The sequence below is a fragment of the Podarcis bocagei genome (assembly GCF_964188305.1).
Source record: "Podarcis bocagei genome assembly, chromosome: 3".
NCBI lineage: Eukaryota > Metazoa > Chordata > Lepidosauria > Squamata > Lacertidae > Podarcis > Podarcis bocagei.
In genome coordinates, this window is record NC_138127.1 from 92,450,941 (window position 1) to 92,473,782 (window position 22,842).

The window sequence follows — 22,842 nt, forward strand, 5'->3', positions numbered from 1 at the left end:
GAATGGTTTAGTTTATGTAAAATATGCAGGGATTTATGATATGCAAATTGAACCATGGAAAAGGGGAAGTCAATGACATTTTAGGGTTGTTTAATGAATATTTTAAATTGTAAAATAGAAAACTTAATAAAAATTATACACACACACACAAAAGAGACATACTTTTTTTTAAAAAAAAGCATACAATATTATTACGTCTTTGCTGTAAGATACTGAGACCGTGAGTGGGTCTGTGGCTCTTTTGATTTGCGCCTCAGCCTCTTAGCTGTCACACTGCTCTAGCATCTATTGGATAAATATCTCAATAATTTGAGACTCTCTTTGCTAACCTTTGGCCCCCGCCGAAGATTTGGCTATCCACACACTTCCCTCTCCGCTTTCTTTCCTCTTCTGATAGGATGCCAGGAAAACTTCCCTTTCATCCGTTCTTGGGTTGTTTATCAAATGATGGGTCCCATTCTGTGCTGGAGCCACTGGAGTCTTGAGATTAGTTGGGTAAATCACATACGACTCCGGGAACCATGTGCAAGATTCTGCTAATTCAGGACTTGTCTTGATTAGTCTAAAGAAAGAGACAAGGATTTAATTTGAGTTGGGTTTTTCCCCCTCCATAGGGCACGCTGGAGTTGAAAGACCTTTCAAATCATCACGACCACCACCATTTAGTTCCTTTACGAACCCTTTCCTACGAACCAGTTCAAAACAGTTTCACACTACAACTGCATATATAAACACAATTCAAAAGCATGGCATATTAAAAAACCCATTTATATAGACACATAAACATTTATATCTGTCAGGGAACTGCCATTGGCTCAGAGGCGAGAGATAGAAGGGCAGTTGCGTTACAAGGAGCCTCCGAAAATCTTGCGAAGCAGTTCCTCTTCCGGTGAGGAGGAAAGCCCCATCTCTAGTGGAGCAGAGGTGCAAGGACCAGAGGATGCTAGTAAAAGCCGTAACACCACTCCTGAGCAAGCTGGAGAGGAGGGAAGCACGCTCTTGCCATCGCCCATCCTGCGCAGTAGTCTGAGCCGCAGGGAGGAGCGGAAACGGCTGGGGGTAACGAAACTTTTACGTTGGGGGAGGTACAAAAACAGACCACTCCCGGATTCTGCTAGCGATTGAGCCAGACATGAACTTATGACGCTCTTCACTGTAAATAGCTTGCACCAAAATAAAGCCGGTAAAAGACAGGTCGGAGTCTGGCCTGGTTACTCTCGAGCAACCACAACAGCCAGCTGACAATATCCAATGCAGATACTGAATGGGGGCGGGGGAGAGATCTCCACTTAGAAGGCTTCCTGAAAGGGGCAAGTCGTTATCTTCAATATCTCTCTGCTGTAAAATTTGGAGGTACTCCGTAGCCTCTTCTTCTCCTAAAGACATCCCTATATGGGCTACCTTTCCAGGCTGAAGAGTCCCATTTGCCTTTCACTTACTTCTACAGCACATGCAGAAACCGCCTTCTTGATCCTTGGACTCACTATTGGTCTCGTTCGCTCAATCCACCAGAGCCCGTTTTCGCATGCAGGGGAAGCCCCTAACTCACTGAGGGTTTGAGACCCATCGGCTCCCCTCACCTGGTTTGGCCGGCCTGTTGAAGCCATTTCCCAGGATGTGGCCACTGTCACATGCTGACAGCTTCTGATTTCATTTAATATTCTAATTTTCTGAGGTTGTTAATTTGGAGTTTTCATCAGCTGTACATCATAATCATCACAATCATCACAAATAAAGGCTTGACATATCTCACTTTGCATGTTGTGAGTCTATCTCATATATTAGTTTCACCTTTTAAGTTGAATTACTGAAATAAATGAACTTTTCCACAATATTCTAATTTTCCGAGTTTCACCTGTAGGAGCCACAGGTGAGAACTGAGCGCAGGGTACCGTATTTTTTGCACCATAACACTCACTTTTTTCCTCCTAAAAAGTAAGGGGAAATGTCTGTGCGTGTTATGGATGGAATGCCTACGGGTGGCATGCCTACGGATTTTCCTCCTCTAAAAACTATGTGCGTGTTATGGTCGGGTGCGTGTTATAGAGCGAAAAATACGGTAATTTTCACAGTTTTCCGAACCCTGGCAGGGTAATTGCTGAGCATCTATACTGAGGTGGTTCGGGTCGGAATCTAGCAGGATTAAGATCAGTTTTGGTCCTAGAGTTAAACTGAGATGCAGTTGTAGAAGAAGATACTCTAGTTAATTCCAGCTTGATTTCTAGCACTAAAGGGCAAGCGGAATATAATTTTGCAAAAGGTCAATCAAGAGATGTATCTTGAAAAGGACACACAACTATGGCAGAATCGCCCAGTAATTTATTTCGCCTTCACAAGAAAAGGTCAGGGTTTTTGAGGAAGGCTCATTTGAAATTAACGAGTCACACAGCCTCAAGGCTTATCTCCATATGCAAATAAAGGCAGCATGAAAAGGCCTACATTATGCCACTATATAAAGGAAAAGGACCCTTGGGCGGTTAAGTCCAGTGAAAGGCGACTATGGGGTTGCAGCGCTCATCTCGCTTTTCAGGCCAAGGAAGCCGGCGTTTGTCCACAGACAGCTTTCTGGGTCATGTGGCCAGCAGGACTAAACTGCTTCTGGCACAACGGGACACCGTGACGGAAACCAGAGCGCATGGAAACGCCGTTCGCCTTCCCGCCACAGCGGTACTTATTTATCTACTTGCATTGGCGTGCTTTCGAGCTGCTAGGCTGGCAGGAGCTGGGACAGAGCAACGGGAGCTCACCCTGTTGCGCAGATTTGAACTGCCGACCTTCTGATCGACAAGCCCAAGAGGCTCAGTGGTTTAGACCACATCAAAACAAGCCCTCAAGCATCTTTTGCCCAGAATCAGAGTGGCGTGTCAGGGGGCTTCACGGAAATCACGCTAGGTCTGAAAGCGGATCGCCAAAGGAAGGCTTCCAGTCATAGTACCATTTATTATTTCAAAGAAGGCTTTGTGTTTCATATTCTTACAAGTTGAAAGGAACAAATTGCGGGGTCTGCTGCAGGGGAAAAGGTGTGATTTGTTGCTATTAAGAGGAAACAGCAAAAAGGGAGAGGGGTGAGCTTGAGTTCACGGAGGCTTACGAAGTAATAAATTTGTTGAGGGCAGCTCTCATGTCCCAAAAGCACAAGGATTTTCTTGCACAAAGGGACTTTCCTCCCTTCCCCGAATCTGCTCCATGGGATTTGGGGAAAATGCAGAACAGAACAGACTTAGGGCGTGCGTAGGTGGAGGAAGTCCCACTACACAAGAGAAAAGCCTTGCACTGACTGTACAATTATGGGGTGCAAGCTATAGTCTTTAAGGTGCCACAAATCTCTTTGTTGCTTATACTACATTTTGCATATCTATCAAGAGATGTATCTCGAAAAGGACATACAACTATGGCAGAATGGCCCAGTACAGTGGTACCTCGGGTTACAGACGCTTCAGGTTACATACGCTTCAGGTTACAGACTCCGCTAACCCAGAAATATTACCTTGGGTTAAGAACTTTGCTTCAGGATAAGAACAGAAATCGTGCTCTGGTGGCGCGGCAGCAGCAGGAGGCCCCATTAGCTAAAAGTGGTGCTTTAGGTTAAGAACAGTTTCAGGTTAAGAACGGACCTCTGGAACGAATTACATTCTTAACCCGAGGTACCACTGTAATTTATTTCGCCTTCACAAGAAAAGGTCAGGGTTTTTAAGGAAGGCTCATAGCATACAGTAAGGAGCAATGATTATAAACATTGTTTTTAGAATACAAATGTCAAGGGTGTAAATATCCTAGGGGTAAGATTCATGTCTGTGGCAGCCCTGTGCAAGGACTTCTGCTTGCACAATGGGAGTTTCTCCAACCTCTCCTCCCCTCGCGTGCCCCCCCCCCCAGTATCCTGCATCTAACTGCCCTCTCCCATGTAACTTAAGAAAAAAATGACAAAAATGTGCTACACAGGATCCCTTATAACCCATAGTTACAAGAAAGAAAATAAAGAGCCAAACCTACTTCACTAAAGAAGCTTTGCGGCAAAGCTTATCAGCTCCTCTGTAATAGTTCACCAGCTGCACAAGTCCAGGTTCGTGACCTACAAAAGAGAAAGAGAGAGGTTTTTTTATATCTTAACCTTTTCTTTATGAATTTGGAAGTGTACATGTGTGCGCACGAAAAAGATTTTTTAAAAAAGAGATCAACATTTATCCAGGCAAATGATCTCCAATTTTGTTTAGAAGGAAACACAGCTCGGTGGAATGCAAAAGTGAAATTTAAAATCCCAGCCATTTTGCTTGTGCCCAAGCCTCAAGGAAATACAGTGGTACCTTGGTACTCGAACGGCTTGGCTCCCAAAGAAATCGGCTCCCGAACACCGCAAACCCGGAAGTGAGTGTTCCGGTTTGAGAACGTTTTTCGGAAGCTGAACATCCGACGTGGCTTCCACTTGAGTGCAGGAAGCTCCTGCAGCCAATCAGAAGCCGTGTCTTGGTTTTCGAAGGGTTCCGGGAGTTGAATGGACTCCTGGAACAGATTAAGTTTGACAACCAAGGTAGCACGGTAACATCTATTCTTTTGTACTTAAACACACATTGCTGAAAGGCAGGCTGATGACTCTTCCTGATTTCATTTGGGGGAGCGAACAGGCTGTTTTGGACTTCAAATCCCTGACCACTGCTCATGCTGGCTGGGCCAGATGGGAGCTGTAGTCCAACAGACATCTGGAAGGCAGGATTTTGGCTTCTCCTAGGCTAGCAAGTGGCATTCTAAACCCAAGCTGCATGACCATCCCTGAGTTAATAACCGCAGTTAGCACCAAATCAGAAGTGCCACCTTCCTGAAGTGGTATAAGCAGTCATTGTGTGAAGAACAGAAAACCCCCTCACCCCATCATTGTGGGGCTTAGAAGATAGGGTTCTTATCTCTTTACAAATCCACGAAGACTGAAGTCTCAGGTACACATGCAGAAGGTGGAGGTGATTATATAACATATATAAACGGCCTCGGTCCAGTATATCTGAAGGAGCGTCTCCTCCCCCATCGTTCTACCCGGACACTGAGGTCCAGCGCCGAGGGCCTTCTGGCGGTTCCCTCACTGCGAGAAGCCAAGTTACCGGGAACCAGGCAGAGGGCCTTCTCGGTAGTGGCGCCCGCCCTGTGGAACGCCCTCCCACCAGATGTCAAAGAGAACAACAACTACCAGACTTTTAGAAGACATCTGAAGACAGCCCTGTTTAGGGAAGCTTTTAATGTTTGATGTATCACAGTATTTTAATATTTTTTTTGGAAGCCACCCAGAGTGGCTGGGGAAGCCCAGCCAGATGGACGGGCTATAAATAAATAAATAAATAAATAAATAAATAAATAAATAAATAAAATAGTTGTTGTTGTTGTTGTTGTTGTTGTTGTTGTTGTTGTTATTATTATTATTATTATTATTATTATTATTATTTCTAACTGCAAGTGGGTCTCAATAAATACACTCCAGTTAAAATTTTGAATGTTTCTCTATGTAAAAAAACAACCCACAAAATTCTTGCAAGGAGAAAAGTAGCTCAGAAGGGATCAGACTGGCCTAGAACCTCTCTCTGCAATGTGCTAGATTTATACTTGCAGGGAATATTTTACACAGGGAGCATTCACAAGTGTGATTCACCCCCCCATCCCCATCCCGCTTTCAGTGTGAAGCAGTAGTTCAGAAGCGGGGAAACAAAATGGTCAAGGGGTTGGAAGACAGGTTATGACATTTAGAGCTTTTTAGTTTTGAAAAAGGTGCAAGGGAGGGGATAGAGGTCTATACAATTTGGCATGGCGTAGATAAAGCGGACAGGGAGAACTTATCTACCCAGTCAGATCTGAAGGTAGGCAAACAGTAAGTCAGGTGAGCCAGGCATAGGCAATTGCCCTAAATTTGGGTTAATATTGCCACAGTGTATTGAAACAAGCCAGCTTGATAAACCAAGGTTTGAAGTTGCCTCATTCGAGTAAAGCTTCTGGGTTCAGACTTGATACTAAACTGTGGTTAGTTAAAAACAGAGCTGGAGGAGGAAACGGGGAGCGTATGGGGGCAAGGCTTAACCCTGGCTCATTCGCATAACAATATAAGGTCAAAGTGCAGCCAATGTATGAGCTAGGAATAATGAAGGTCAATACATAGATACGGACAGACAAGAAGAGATGCATTAATGTGTGCCATGCTCACGTTTACGAAGAAGCCAATTTGGGCATATGCAAGAAGAGATTTGGGCATCCTTACATCTGATAATACAAAGGCTGCTATTTCCCAGACAGACTGCTTAAATCCCATTGCCTTCTGTGAGAAGTAAGCAGCTTAAGTCGTTCCCAGACCTACACAGCAAGGGTCAGCCAACGTCAGGCTTACGGATCTACTTTCTTTTATACTACAGCCCCAAGATTCGCCAAGCAGACCCTGGTGCAAAAGATATTCAGAATTAAAGAATTCAGAGCTCAGGAATCTGTTCTGAGTTTCAGAACTGAACGCAGGCCAGTCCTTTCACATAAAAACCCATTCCCATGCTTTCTTCTGTTCAGCAGTTCAACTGAGGGTAGCTGGGCAGTAGTTTTTGCTGGTATTGTTAAATATTTGGAAGGCAGGATTTCCCCGTCTACTACAAATCACCCAGCGATCTACCTTTTGCCTCGAGATGAAAGAGAACTTAGATTCAGTTCACACTGGAAGGCAAACCTACATAATTTGCACTTTCCAAAGCAATTTGAGAACTGAAATACAGCCAATCCTTGAAATTCACTCTTCAATGAATTTTGCAATGAGTGTCACCAGCTGAGCAATGAATGCAGAAACAAACACGAGCGCTCCAATTGGAGAACAGCCATTACAGAAGGCATTATGAAGAAGCATGAACTCAGGGTGAAAGGGAGAAATGAGCTAAGAGGAAGGCACGTTTGGCAAATCTTCACCATGATAAACTCCCACCTAGAAACCTATGTCCCCACTGTGGAAGGATGTGTGGATTCAGAATTGGCCTCTACGGTCACTTACGGACTCACTGTTAAGACCACATTCATGGAAGACAATCTTACTCGGCTATGAGCGACCGCCGAAGAAGATGACAACAGAAACAAACATACTATGGCAAAGTGTGCATAATAATTCTTCCTCCATATATAATGCATTTTATATGTTATTTCCACTAACATACAAAATGCATTCTGTTAGGTAAAACTGCTTTGTAGAAATATCTACAAAGGGGGCAAAATTGAATCATTAAATGTGTATATTAAGAGAAATTAGCGGATGATTAAAAAAACAACAACCACAAGCTGATGAATTTTTATGGGAACGTTAAACGAAGATTCACAAAGCGATGTGGAAATGTAGTAAGAATAATTTAATAATTTAAATCATTCTCTGTATGGTGTGCAGTGAGCAGAACTTCAGCCTGGAATAATGAGCCCTGACTTCTTCCCTACCGTGACTTAGGCTCCATCTGCCCTAGACATTTAAAGCAGAACCATTCCACTTTAGAGTCATGGCTTCGCCCAAAGATTCCTGGGAACGCTTACAGGTCCCCTCACAGAGCTAAAATTCTCAGAATTCCCTGGGAAGAGGGAATGATTGTTAGATCACTCTGGGAATTGTAGCTCTTCGAGGAGAATATGAGCCACCCCCCAACAACTCTCAGCAAACTACGCTTCCCCGGGTTCTTTGCAGGACTTCATGCCTGCTTTAAGTAATAATAATTTAATTTTTTTAAAAAAAATATGCCCCGCCCTCCCCGGCCAGAGCCGGGCTCAGGGCGGCTAACACCAAGAAAATCACAATAAAAACATAATAGAAGAAAAAGAGAGGGGGGGAACCAACAATTTAAAATACAGGTTAAAATGCAATTTAAAATGCAGCCTCATTTTAAAAGTAGCTGATAGATCAAGGCCATAAGGGGAGGGCAACATAAGGGTCAGACTGAGTCCAAACCAAAGGCCAGGCAGAATAGCTCTGTCTTGCAGGCCCTGTGGAAAGATGTCAAGTCCCGCAGGGCCCTAGTCTCTTGTGACAGAGCGTTCCACCAAGTCGGGGCCAGTACTGAAAAGGCCCTGGCCCTAGTTGAGACCAATCTAACCACCTTGCGACCTGGGACCTCCAAAATGTTGTCATTTGTGGACCTTAAGGTCCTCCACGGGGCATACCAGGAGAGGCGGTCCCGTAGGTATGCGGGTCCTAGGCTGCATAGGGCTTTAAAGGTCAAAACCAGCACCTTAAACCTGACCCTGTACTCCACCGGGAGCCAGTGCAGTTGGCCGTTGAATGTGATCCCGCGGCAAGGACCCCGTAAGGAGCCTCGCCGCGGCATTCTGCACCCGCTGGAGTTTCTGCGTCAGCCTCAAGGGCAAGTAGTACAGTAGTGCTTTAAATGTACGGTGCAAATGGGGCCTTATAGGATGGGAGGAGCTGTAACTCAGCAGTGGTAGAATACATGCTCTGCATGCAGAAACAAGTCCCAAATTTAATCCCAGGCATCTCGAAACAAATAAAAGAAGAATCGGGTAGCAGGTGACATAGAAGACCTTTCTTCGCTCCAGCTCCCTGGAGAACTGCTGCTAGAATAACATTACTGAGCTAGACGGACAAATAGGCTGACTCTGTGTGCATACGTTATACAAATGCACATTTGAAACATCTAGCAATGCAACAGGATCACATCTGAGCATATTTAAAAAGAAAAAAGTGGTGTGTTTTTTTTAAAGGTGGAGGAAACACAGAAAGTAGTGAGAGTTGGTGTGAACTGTCCCAAAGTGTAAAACTGCATGAATGTAGCTTTTCAACTGACCTCGGGTGAACTTTCACCGGGCTTCTCATGTATAATGCATGATGCTAGTATCATAATAGCTTCTCAATGGATGAATTGGTCAAGGCTCTTGTGCGATATTTGCAGGCCCCCACTGCACAGTACATTGGGCATTAGAACCGGGCTTAGCCACGCCAAGGTTTGATGACGTTTGTTGAAATTTAAGAACCTACAGTGGTACCTCAGGTTACATACGCTTCAGGTTACATACGCTTCAGGTTACAGACTCCGCTAACCCAGAAATAGTGCTTCAGGTTAAGAACTTTGCTTCAGGACGTGAACAGAAATTGTGCTCCGGCGGCGTGGCGGCAGCAGGAGGCCCCATTAGCTAAAGTGGTGCTTCAGATTAAGAACAGTTTCAGGTTAAGTACAGACCTCCAGAACGAATTAAGTACTTAACCCAAGGTACCACTGTATAAGAACAATTCCAAGTGGGGAATGCTTGCGAAAGTGAGGCAGGCCTAGGAAAATATTCCGAAAACGCTAGCCTCCCTCATCAAACGTATTCACGTTGAGAATTGTATCAAAGACCATTGACAAAGGAGATTCAACAGAGCTCTAGGCTTTCCTCCCCACAGATGGTGGTGGAGGACGTTCAAAAAGCTCTTTTTTATGGCAACAATGGGGGCATTGACAGAGCTGAAGTACTGGTGCTTAAAACAAGGAAGAAAATAAAAAATACACAACTGAGCCCACACAGTAGTTATCCAAGTGTTTTTAATTGCCGAAGGAGAGGCGGATCTTAACAAGGGTTTCTGTGAAATCTGCCTTTGGGTTTAGCTCTGCACGAGGCCGGATGTCAAGAAGGGTTATTAAACTGTTAGGGTAGAACTAAACTTGGACAATCACGAAGGAGCAAAAACAGAAGATGGCGCAGCAAGTGAGGAGAGTAACGAAATCCGGAGGCAAATCTGCAGAGTTGCAAGGGAATCCTCTCAGGCTAGATAAGAAGGAGAATCTTGGATCTCTAAAGGGACACGAAGTTCAATTTAAGATGCTGTTTAACATCTACATGAAACCTGTTGTCCCAGAAAAGGAAGCAAGAAAAAATACCGATGAAAGAAGAATGGCAGACGAAATTAATGGACTACGCAGAATTGGATAAAATGACACGAAGGATTCGAAACCTGCGGGACCAGAGATTTACAGAAGATTGGAAGAAATATACGAACTATTTGAAGAGCAATTGTAATCAACAAATTACGCTAGTAGGACTACTAGAGGTTTTGTAAGGAGAAATATATGAAATATTGCAAAGAAGAGAAAGAAGAGAGACATTAGTTATAATATTTAAATGTAATCGTGAAAGTAAGAAATGTAAATTAGGTGACAAGATTGGAAAAATTTCAGATGTGATGGATGGAAGTCAAAAAAAGTGTATAAGATATAAAAGTATGTTTAATAATTGTTGAAAATGTTATGTTAAAAAACTAATAAAAAAAATATAAAATGTAACATCTACATGAGTACGTTGCCAGCAATAGGCTGATGACACGCAGCTCTATTTCTCCTTTACATCTGCAGATGAGGCAGTGGAAGTGCTGCACCAGTGTCTTGCCTTGGTAATGGACTGGATGTGAGAAACGGGTAGCTCAGTTGGGTAGAGCATGGTGCTGGTGACGCCAAGGTCACAGGTTCGATCCCTGTATGGGATAGCTGCATGTTCCTGCATCGCAGGGGACTGGATGAGATGATCCATAGCAGGGGTAGGCAACCTAAGGCCCGGGGGCCAGATGTGGCCCAATCGCCTTCTAAATCCGGCCTGCGGACGGTCCGGGAATCAGTGTTTTTTTACATGAGTAGAATGTGTGCTTTTATTTAAAATGCATCTCTGAGCTATTTGTGGGGCATAGGAATTCGTTCATTTCCCCCAAAAAATATAGTCCGGCCCCCCACAAGGTCTGAGGGAAAGTGGACCGGCTCCCTGCTGAAAAAGTTTGCTGACCCCTGATACACAGGTTCCCTTGCAACTCTACAATCTATGATTCTATGATTTAACAAATCCATCCAAATAAGATTGAGGCACTGCTAGTGGAAAGTAGTTACTGCTAGTGGGGGTACTTATTGTAAATTGCCCTGTGATCTTCGGATAAAGAGCAGTATAGAAATAATAATAATAATAATAATAATAATAATAATAATAATAATAATAATAATAGATCCATTACCATCACTTGAGCTCACGGTGGCCTCAGTGATAGAGTGCCTTCCATCAGCTTGGGCTGGTGGCTAAGCTGTGCCCATATCTAGACAGGGATAGCCTCACTTCTGTTGCCTATGCTCTGCTAACCTCTAGGTTAAGATTACTGCAATGCATTATTCGTGGGGCTGCCCCTGAAGACAGCTTGGTGCAGAATTCAGCAGCCAAGTTGCTCACCGGGACAAGACAGTTTGAGCATACAGTCATACCTTGGGTTACAGACACTTCGGGTTGTGCGATTTCAGGTTGCTCACCACGCCAAACCCGGAAGTACTGGAACGTGTTACTTCCGGGTTTCGGCGCTTACACATGCACTGAAGCGCTAAATCACGCTTTGCACATGTGCAGAAGCACTGAATCACAACCCGCGCGTGCGCAGATGCGGCTCTGCAGGTTGCGAACGTGCTTCCCACACGGATCACGTTCGCAACCCAAGTGTCCACTGTATTAGACCAATTCTGGCCAGACTGCACTGGCTGCCGATTAGTTTCCGGGCCCAATTCAAAGTGCTGTTTTTAACCTATAAAGCCTTAAGTGGCTCAGGACCTCAATACCTCAAGGACCACCTCTCCCCATAGGAATTGACCCGGACCCTGAGATCATCCTTTGAGGCTCCTAGGTGACCACACAAGAACGCTTCTGATATATATCTTTAGGTGCCAGGCAATAACATTCATCGTCTCCCAAGCGCTTTGGCTAATTAAACAATCAACGGCCTTTTAAACTGTGTGCAGGGGTTATTGTTTTTGTTTGCTACTATGGTATATATTTTTGTGTTTTTATTTTCCAAACCACCCTGTGATGCTTGGATGAAGGGCGGTATATAAATTTAATAATAGAATAATAAGAATACTACATCTGTCCACATCTGTTGGAGAAGCATATGGTACTCTATTTTCCTGACTGTCCGGATATCTCTGGTTGTTTCCCTATCCCAGGATAGCATGTTGTGTTTCAGCCTCTGATATCCGGTAAAGCAGTCCTAAGTGGGGATGGATATCCCTTAACCACATTAATAATTCATTCTCTCTCTCTAATTACATCCAAGTTGAACTTCATGTTCCATAGAGATTTATAGATTCTGCTCCTCATCTAAGCCCAAGATTCCCTTGAAATTATGCAGAACTTCCATCCGGATTTGATTACTCTTTCTTCACTTGCTGTGTCGCCTGCCTTTCTTCCTCCTACACGATTTGTCGAAGATTAGTTTCATTCGTACGGTTTAATCACGCATCCTGACATCTGGCCTTGCACAGAGCTGAATTTAAAGACAGATTTTTCAAGGCAACCCTTGTTATAATCTGGGGCTGATGGGAATTGGAGTCTGACAACATCTGTGAGGCGGTGCACTCTATACCCTCAGGCTCAAGAAATGAATCTGAGCATGGCTGAAAACAAAAACAACCACTCAGATACATGCAGCTAAGATCAAAATATAAAATGGGGGGAGGGGGGATAGCAATTTTAATATTATTATGTCAATCAATCATACATCCCTGTTGGAGATGCTTTATAGACCATGCTGGTGCAAATTTCAAACAGAAGGGGTTCAGCAAAGGAAAGGAAAGTGATTAAACCACTTTTTAAAATAGTATTGTTTACTGCTGAAAATATGAGTAAAAGGAATGTACTAACATCTTGCTTGACCTCCTCTGGACGGACTCCAGCTTGTCAATATCCTTCTTAAATTGTGGCATATTCATGCAATCACTTAATGCATTGTTTAAACATAAAGGTAACAAGGTAAAGGTAAAGGACTCCTATGGGGGGTGGCGCTGTGGGTTAAACCACAGAGCCTAGGACTTGCCGATCAAAAGGTCGGCGGTTCGAATCCCCGCGACGGGGTGAGCTCCTGTTGCTCGGTCCCAGCTCCTGCCAACCTAGCAGTTCGAAAGCACGTCAAAGTGCAAGTAGATAAATAGGTACCGCTCCGGCGGGAAGGTAAACGGCGTTTCCGTGCACTGCTCTGGTTTCACCAGAAGTGGCTTAGTCATGCTGGCCACATGACCCGGAAGCTATACGCCGGCTCCCTCGGCCAGTAAAGCGAGATGAGCGCTGCAACCCCCGAGTCGGCCACGACTGGACCTAATGGTCAGGGGTCCCTTTACCTTCTAAAGGACTCCTGGACGGTTCAGTCCAGTCAAAGGCGACTATGGGGTTGCAGCGCTCATCTCGCTTTCAGGCCGGGGGAGCCGGCGTTTGTCCACAGAAAGATTTCCTGCTCATGTGGCCAGCAGGACTAAACCGCTTCTGGTGCACGGAGGACTGTGACAAGTGCCAGAGCGCATGGAAACGCCGTTTACCTTCCCGCCTCAACGATACCCATTTATGTACTTGCACTGGGATGCTTTCGAACTGCTAGGCTGGCAGGAGCTAGAACAGAGCAACGGGAGCTCACCCTGTCACGGGGATTCGAACTGCCAGCCTTTTGATCAAGCCCAAGAGGCTCAGTGGTTTAGACCACAGCGCCACCCCTTAAATATAAATAGCTCTCAAGTTCATAGGTCGCTTTCTGCCATATGGCCTTCAGAGCAGCTGAGAATCGTAACAACCTGAATTGCATGTACTGTTAGCACACTTTTAACGCTGCAGTGGCAAAGGCACATGCGCAGGGACACCTACAACTCATTAAGATAAATCCAACAAAAACACCCAGAGCATTTAGGGAAAGCGCACTCCATTAATGTGGCCTGGAGACAAACTAATAACGATGAGGTTGGCACAAAGCTGATGTTAAGCAATCCCTGTCGTTTCCTCTAGTCAAAAGCTATGCTACCACATTCTGTTCCAGCAGAAGCTTCCAAGCTGTCTTCAAGAGAGCTCCATGTTAAGCGCCTTTCAGGAGTCAGGTTTATTGCTTTGCCTGCAAACTCCCACTTGAAAATAGAGTTATACTGTACTTTCTTCATTCTTTTAACCCAGTCTTCCCTTCTATACTGCTGAAGCACACAACAATGTAGCCCTGTTGGAATAGGATTTGGGCTGGGAAAAGTCCCAAGGCTCCAAGTCGGATCTTTCATTTGTTTATAGTTGTGGTATCCAGAACTTTACAGAGTGCATCAGCTGAGAACCCATCAGAGCCAAGAAAATCAGCATTGGTTCCTGAAATCTGGACATGAAGCTTTCTGCTAATGCAGCCCATTAGCATTTTATGCAACCATCCTTAATTGCTGACTCATGTTCCATTATCAATCAGTCCTAACTTCCTTTGTCTGAATTGTTGCTCACCAGTCCTGCTGCCTGGCCAGCTATTCTGACTTTGCATTTTGTTTGCAATCATTCCATCAGTAACACTAGCACAAAAGCAGTTGTAGTTTGGTTGGACAGTGTTCTCGAAGCTACAAACATGAGTGTGACCAAACTGTGGGAGGCAGTGGAAGACAGGAGGGCCTGGCTTGCTCTGGTCCATGGGGTCACGAAGAGTCGGACACGACTAAACAACAACAGTTTTGCAGAGGTGTCCAATCCACAAACAGGATAAGACACACTTCTTTCCTTCCAGTTAGAAGGCCACATGAGGTGAGCTATGAGAATATCCTCCGTTAGCTGTCCCGAGCTCTGAAACTGTCCTTAATGCAGACCAAGATGGAGGTACCATGTCTGTGTACATGTGATCAATCTAGATGGAGAGGTACAACCTATCTTGGATGGGGAACTCCTTGAGTTGGTCCTAGTTCTTGGGTTCTCCTCGAGTTGGTGCAGCTGCTGGTATGTCCCCTATCTAGAGCAGCTGAACTTGGCTATTCTTACTCATGCATCAGTTAAAACAATTACTGAGATTCATGATCCACACAGGAGATGAAATGGCAAAGCAGGGAGCTCATAACCTTGGAGAAGGACTTCTGTATGTTGGGAGCAGAGCAACTGCAGAGCCTATCCTACTGTCACACTCCCCTCAAGGCTAGTTTCCATGACGTTTACATTTCCGTAGGATTAGTCTGCAGTTGGAACATATGGATTTGTTTGGTTTGCTTAAATAATGATCCTGTTCATGTACCCATGAATGTACCCAATCCTATATGCACTTACTTCCTAATACTTAGCTGTACTACCAAGGACAGGTTGGGGTTGTGCAGAGTTGTTAAGGCAGCAGAGAGCATTGTTGGCTGCCCACTCTCCACCTTAGAGCAAATTTATGCCACAAGGTGCCATAGGAAGGCACTGGACATAGTAAAAGATCCATCGCATCCTGGTCACTGTCTCTTCGAGCTCCTGCCGTCGGGACGGAGATACAGGACGATGAAGACAAGAACGAGCCGTCTTAAGAACAGCTTCTTCCCCAGAGCGATCTCGGCCCTGAATGGGAAGCCTGGACTTTGAAAGTCATCTAATCTTCCTTGCTGTATTATACTGTATTGTTTTAATTAGTGTTTTTATAGTTGTTTTGATTTTGTGTGGAGTGCCCTACCTGGGTGGATGGAGCAGCCAAGTAATTTCGTTGTCCCCGAGAGGGGGCAATGACAATAAAGATATTATTATTATTATTATTATTATTAGGAATAATCCCATTGACTAGACATACATAGGACTGTTTATTATGATGACTGCCCATTTATCTCAGAAAGAAGCACACGGCTCAGTGTGTGATCTTCTACCTTGTAGGGTGGCAGAAGGCTGGGACTCTTCTTTCCTAGTTTGATTTTCTGAAAAACTTGAGATTAACAGAATCGTAAGAGGCGAAAGAATCCACCAAGTTCACCAATCCAATTATCTAGTGCCAGCAACCCAACATCCCTAAAGGGGAACCATCCAGCTTCTGCTTAAAACCTTCTGATGAGAGCAAAGCCATCCACCTTGTTCCAGTGTGCAGCATCAAGAGGTTCTTCCTAATACTTAGCTGAAATCCCCTTTCTTGCAAGGATATTGCAGAGTTGGAAAAGGTTCAGGAAAGGGCCAGCAAAATGATCAAGGGGATGGAGAGACTCCTCCGTTCGGGAAGGTTGCAACGTTTGGGACTTTTTAGTTTGGAGAAAAGAAAGAGGTGATAAGATAGAAGCTTATAAAATTCTGCATGGCATGGAGAAAGTGGACAGAGAATTTTTTTCTCCCTCTCTCGTAACACTAGGACTTTGTAGGCATTCAATAAAGCTGAATGAATGTTGGAAGATTTAGGGAAGTACCTTTTTGTGCAGTGAATAGTCAAATTATGGAACTTGTTCCTGACTCAGCCTTTTTAGCTACTGACTCATGCTTAGCTTCAGGCCTACTAGAATCCTTGATGCACTTTCCAATGCTGTTATGAGCAAGCCATTTCTGCAATTCTTCCCAAGTACAATGCACTCTGTGGTTTTGTTTTGTTTTTAATTCCAGGACTTATTCCATCCTCCCAAAGCTCATCCTGCCCCAAAGTCAACCAATGGAGCTTGTCCTTCGCCATGTGCCTTCCAGGTATTTTGGACTACAGTTCTCTCTGGGGTTGTCGCCACTATTCCTACATCCCCCTAATGCTCTCTCTCCTCCCAGGAATCCATCTCTCGAAGACGCCACCTGTTCCAAAAGCACATTATTCTCTCTTGGCTGAACAGGCTCAAATGTCTTGTCTGCCTGACTCACAAGAGTCTGCAAATGGCATTTTAAAAATAACCCCACTGAAGAAAATAAAGACTATTACACAAAATTAAGAGGCAGCACAGAAATTTGCAGTGTCATTCGTTTTTGTTCACATAAATTATTATTATTATTAGAATTTATATACCACCCTATACCCAGAGGTCTGTGGATCAGCTTTCGATGTGGATCAGCTTTAAAGTTAGTGAACCAGTAACTATGAACAACTCAAATAGTGGAGGTTAATGAACTAAACTCTTCTTGCCAAGTGTTTGGGTCTTTGTATTAAAGATATAACAACTGTTTAAGATTCATCCGTCTTTTGCGCACAGCTTAATTACTATTTCCAACTTAGGAAAAGTCCTTCCCATGTCACTTCAATAAAGGGCACTCTTGTTACTTTTATCATCAACAATGACACACACACAACACCACTTTTGCTGAACACTTGGGAGATCCAGCAGTCTTTTTAAAAAAATGGTCAAGGTACAACAAAGCCTGCCAAAGGGCAGTTTGCTGGTGATCTGTGGTTGCTTCTAACCACAGTCTAATATGAAAAGGCAAAAATGACATTTCGGTACCTAATAAGGGACTGGCTGCCATATACGGTAAGTTTGCTCTCCAGTGGTTCCTTTGGAAGTGGGGCAGAAATCTAAGTATTCCTATAGAAATGTGATTTTCAGAAATATGTTGTGATTGAGACCCAACCAAACGCATCATTATCCTTACCAAGAGGAGCACCCCAGTCCAAATTAGTTTCACAACTGCCGCAATCCTTTGGTTCATTAAAAAACACTGATAACAAATATATCAGGAGGTGAAGGTACTGTACAAGGGATGCCAATTTTATGACGTTGTGCCAGTACAGTATATCGTTTACTCCAGCTACTTTCTGTCCTCCAACCCCCCCACGAAAAAGCAAATCCCCAAGCGGACTTGCCAAACAGTCAAGTCACCCCTTGGTTGCAGTAGCCAACACCCAAATCTAGTTATATGCGCCACGAGCCAGACAGACCCTCTCCTTCACTCTCTCTCACGCCCCTCCTCTTGTGCACCCAAACTTAAGCAGTTGCATACATAAGAAGCAGGTCTAGGGGGAGGAAACCCGGCGCCGTATTGCTTCGAACGCAGCCGGCTGCCTCCCCCGCGCGCCCATTCATACAACCAAGCGCAGCTTTAGGAGTGTTGCGCGGAAACCTGATGCTCGAGAGCGCAAAAAACCCCAGCCAGCTCGTTTGCCCGGATAACTGTCGGCCCCATCGCTCGCTTACCCAGTCTCCCAAATGGCAGCCTGTTCCTTTCCCCCAGCATGAGGTTAAACCTGGGGTTGTCCCTTTTCAGCCTCTTCCATTGTCCGGTGGAAAGCAGGATTTTGGAGACTTCCGCGTAGACGCTGCTGTTCTCATCCCGTGCCACAAACGTGTACATCTTTATATATGTATATATTTAAAAATGAACCATAAATAAATAAATAGAGGCGCAAAATGCGCCGCCACTCCCCCGCCCCACCTGGCCGGATCAAAGCGCAAGCCCTGGACCCATGGATTAAAAAGGCGTGGGGGCCCCGCCGTCTCTTAGCCCCCCCAAAATAAAAACCATCCAAACCGGCATTGCATGAGACGTATCCACCCTGCCGGGCTCAAAAACGAGTTAGGGGCGGCGGCGGCGGCGAAACCGAGAGGACGCAGCGAAGGAGGCTTGCCGCCGGGTCTGACTCCGGTTCCGCGGCACCGGGGAGGGTGGCCGGGGGTGGGATCCGGGCGCGCGCCTTCCTTGGATCAGAGCCCGGGCACCTTCCCTTCGAGCGCTGGACTCCCGAGCATTTCCTGGCACCCCTTCCTACATGCTCGCGAGGAAGGCGCCGAAGGCAGCAGCAGGAGCCGGATCAAAAAGCGGCGGCCGAGCGGCCCCCGGGTCCCTCCAGCGATCCCCGGAGGGCCATGGTCACCCCTGCGGAGGAGGCGCTCTCACAAGCCCGAACTTTCACTGCCGCTTGCAGAGAGGCGCACGCCTATCTCTGGAGGAGGAGGAAACGCCTTCTGGGAAGACCGAGGCAGCCTCTCCCCCTCCGGCAGCGTCGGCAGCGGCTCCTCTTCCATCTTGGCTCCACCCCGCCGTGATCCGGGGCCGCGGAGCGCAGGGGTCAGGGAGCAAAAGGGGGCCGGGCTCCGGAAAAAAAACGCCTCGCCGCGGATCCCCGCCTGTCCTTTCTGTTCCCAGAACTCTTATCAAACTCTTTGGGTGCGATTGATTCGGAGCTGATTCGGTGTGTGGGTGCGCGAGCGTGTGTTTTCGCTCCGGATCAGGAGCGCAAAGGGGGCCGATTCTCTGCGCCGGTTCGAGAGGAGCCGTAGCAGAGGCGCGCAGCGTCTCCAAATATGTGCCCTACGGCAAGCTGGATACAGACAATGGGGTTCTGGGCCCTCCTCGCTGCACACGCATCCTCTCTCTTTCTCACACGCACGCCTAAAAACGAGCAAACCCATCATTGTGCTGCTACCGTTAGTGGCTGGCTGGATAATCTCATCCAACTCCCACAAAATGTTATTGTTAAATTTGCTTATCACCCTTCATCCAAAGATCGCAGGGCGGTTCACAACAGGGCTGGGATAGTGGCCTGGGAGACCTCAGTCGGTACAGCACGAGACTCGATCTCAGGGTCGTGGGTAGGAGCCCCACATTGGACAAAAGACTCCTGAATTAGGGGGGTTGAACCATATGAGCCTTGGGACCCCTTACAACGCTGCAGTTCAAAGATATAAGAAAAATAGAAAACGAAAATACAGAATGCATAGCAAAAATAAACCCACAAACACTTTTTAAAAAGCCATAGAATTAGACAGATTCCTGGTTGGAAGAGACTCGTTTCTGCCTGAAGATATGTAATGAAGGTGCCAGGCAGGCCTCTCTGGGGAGAGCGTTCCACAAATGGAGCCACTGCAGAAAAGGCTTGTTCTCATATTGCCATCCTCTAAGGGACGTGGGTGCTGCTGTGGGTTAAGCCACAGAGCTTAGGACTTGCCAATCAGAAGGTCGGCGGTTCAATTCCCCGCGACGGGGTGAGCTCCCGTTGCTCGGTCCCTGCTCCTGCCAACCTAGCAGTTCAAAAGCCCGTCAAAGTGCAAGTAGATAAATAGATACTGCACATTTCTATACGCTTCTCTGGTTCACCAGCAGGTTCTGCTGGCCACATGACCCGGAGGCTGTACGCCGGCTCCCTCGGCCAGTAAAGCGAGATGAGTGCCACAATCCCAGAGTCAGCCATGACTGGACCTAAGGGTCAGGGGTCCCTTTACCTTTAATGTACCTATGGGGACTGGTTTGGATGGCTCTGAAATAAGATTAGATGAATTTGTGGAGGATAAGGCTGACAATGGCCACCTGCCATTGTGATTGTGCTACAGGCATGGAAGAGAAAGGAAGAAGTGGAGTGGAAGCAGGGAGAATCTTGTTTGCACTGGGAATAAAGTCCGTGTTGAGGGGTGTTCAGCGCCCACCAATAGGATCTACATACAGGCCATAGGGTTTTAAGAAGTGGCCTTACACTGAGTCAGACTATTGGTCTATCTAGCTCAATGCTGTCTACACGGACTGGCAGCAGCTCTTTTGAGTTTCCCTGCAGGTGCCCAAGTGCTGTCTAGGATAAGCAGCATGTCTGAAGGCACCAAGAGTTGTTGGGTCGACTGGGCAGTGGAAAGTGACGCTGTCTCCGAGGCTGAAGCACCAGAATTTTCACAATAAGGCCTTTCCATGTTCAACGACGCTGTCCCATCAGTCAGACTCCACAATACAGGCATGTAGTCTATGAGCAGCTTAACGCCAACAGATTTCATACCTTTCTACAAGAACACACTTCTTCCCATGGATGGGGCAATTCCTTTGCCGTGACCATAGCATGTGGCTCAGTGAGGTATATTCTGTGTGGCAGCGCCAACATTTATCAGACCGCTCATGAAATGGCATCAAAGATGTCTTGCTTGTACAAAATAGTAAGTAAGTAATGATTTTATTGCATTAGCCATGCGGCCATAGCATAATATACATAGAAATAACAACATAAAATGGGGGTGGGGAGATAAAAGTGTATGCCGTTCTGGGTGAATACTTTGAGAAAATGGGGATAACAAAGGTAACGGGAGATTTAAAACATTGAGTGACAGGGAATACAAAAAACAGGTTCGATTGTGCGGCGTATCGACTACATCTGTGGTATTGAGGAAGGAGTTGGTGCCGCTTTCCTCTTCATCACACTAAGCAGGAAATTAGCTGTCATCTCGGTAATCCAACGGTCAGAATCCTGCAGAAGAAGGGACACTATCCAAGGCTGGATTGGGAGATGAAGCTTGTTCACGAGAGGAGTTAGGAACCGAGATCTTTCATCTGTCCAGTTGGGACAGAAGAGCATTACATGTTCCATAGTCTCCAGAACCGTGTCATTGCAGGAGCATGTTCTATTTGCGCTGGGAACTCTGGAGTAACGACCCGATAGAACTGCTGTAGGAAAACAGTTGAGACGGGCACAGGTAAAGGCCCTTCGTTTAGCCTCCGAAGGAATTGTAAAGCAGTATAGAGGGATCCCTTCAGGGGGTGGAATAGCTAGGGCTAAGCCTGAACACGGCCCTCTTGCATGGGAAGCTGTGTTAGAGAAGTCAAGTTGCTTCTGGAATTTGAATTGCTGCTGGAAGGTGTTTGCCGCCCTTCTGGTGATAAAATCGGACAATGGCATTAGAGGTTGTAGTTGCAGCAAGAGAGGCAGATTGTAGATGGGTGGTCCAGGAGAGATTATAAGTAAATATTAAGCCTAGATATTTAAAGGCTTTTACCTTTTCTAAGTAGCCACCTGTGATCTTAAGCGGCTCCAGCTTGAGTTTGCGGGAACGAGTGAAGTGGAGAACTTTCGATTTTTTATAATTAATATTAAGAGCTTCCACTTTACAATAGGCGATAAATGCATTAACTGCATTTGCTAGGTCCGCAGCTGTTCTGGATAAGATGACGGCATCATCCGCATAGAAGAGGGAAGCAACGGGGTGGCCTGCTAAGTGAGGAGGGTACTTAGTTGCTAGCTTCAAAGGGGAAAGGGCGTCATGAAGATAAAGATTAAACAGTAAAGGGGCCAAGAGACAACCTTGTCGGACGCCCCTGGCCGTTGGGAATGGGGTGGTAAGGTAGCCGTTGGGACCAATTCGAACGCGAGCTGTGGTGTTTGAATAAAGGGAAATAATTAGGGAAAGGAGGTGTGGATCAATTCCCAAATGGGCAAGTTTGGACCATAATCTCTGTCTAGGAATGGAATCAAAGGCGGCCTCCAGGTCCATGAAAGCGGCAAACAGGTGGCCTTGCCTTGGTGCAGTGTATTTACTGGCAAGGTGATAAAGAGTTAGACAGTGGTCCATGGTTGATGCTGACTTCCGGAAGCCAATCTGTTCTGGTGGTAGAATGTTTCTCTCATGGACCCATGAAAGAAGTTCTTCCAGTAAGACAGCGGCAAATATTTTCCCCGGAATAGATAGTAAGCTGATGGGGCGATAGTTCCTAGGGATGTTTGGCTGGCCGCCTTTGAAAATCGGGACTATTGTAGCTTCTCTCCAGGAGTCGGGGATGTCTAAGGCGGAGGAGATAGCGGTGAATACAGAAGTCAGCTGTTCACTCCACCAAAGAGGATCAGTCAGGAAAAGGTCCAACGGGACCATGTCTGGGCCGGGGGCCTTATTCCTACGCATGGACATTATGATGTTGAAGATGCGGGTTGAGGTAAAATTTACTGAGGAGGTGGAGCTAGGAGAACGGGAACAGAGGTCCGACGGGGATTGAAGGTGATCTGTAAGATTATTTGGAGAAGCGAAACTGGCCGAATAATAAGCGATCCATTCGTCAGCGGAAATCAGGATAGCTGAATTGGGTGGTGCCGAAGGCCTAACTAAGCGCCAAAAGGAGCGGGAGTCATGCCTCTCTACAGCTGAACGAAGAGTGGACCAAGCCTCAAGGATGTGTTGCTGTTTCTTGCAATGAATCATGTTTCTGTATGTTCTTTTAGTAACTAGAAGCTCTGCACGGGTTTGGGGGTCGTTGGAAAATTTGATGATTCTGACCATTTTCCTAATTCGCCTTCTTAGGACTTTACATTCCTTGTCAAACCAGGGTGATTCGGAGAAGAAGCGTTGGTGGGTAGGCGAGGTAATGGTTATGTAAGTTGTTGAAAAAGCATCAATTAATTTCCGGTATTGGTCAGCGGGCGGAATTGAGTCAGAAAGAACTGTAGGCATATCAAGTGATTTTTGTATGTCCAGGGCA

At 45.9% G+C, this 22,842-nt stretch overlaps 1 protein-coding gene across 1 annotated transcript in view; it reads right to left on the minus strand.

The window, feature by feature from the left end:
• Window positions 1-18,652, minus strand: part of TTL (tubulin tyrosine ligase) — a 31,656-nt gene extending 13,004 nt beyond the window's left edge. The window contains exons 1-3 of the mRNA XM_081188749.1: window positions 17,820-18,652; window positions 3,994-4,072; window positions 330-562 (exon numbers count right to left, since the gene is read on the minus strand). Of these exons, the coding sequence (XP_081044875.1) occupies window positions 330-562; window positions 3,994-4,072; window positions 17,820-17,976 (469 nt within the window). The 5' untranslated portion in view covers window positions 17,977-18,652. The remainder of the gene's footprint in view (window positions 1-329; window positions 563-3,993; window positions 4,073-17,819) is intronic.
• Window positions 18,653-22,842: the final 4,190 nt, after the last annotated feature.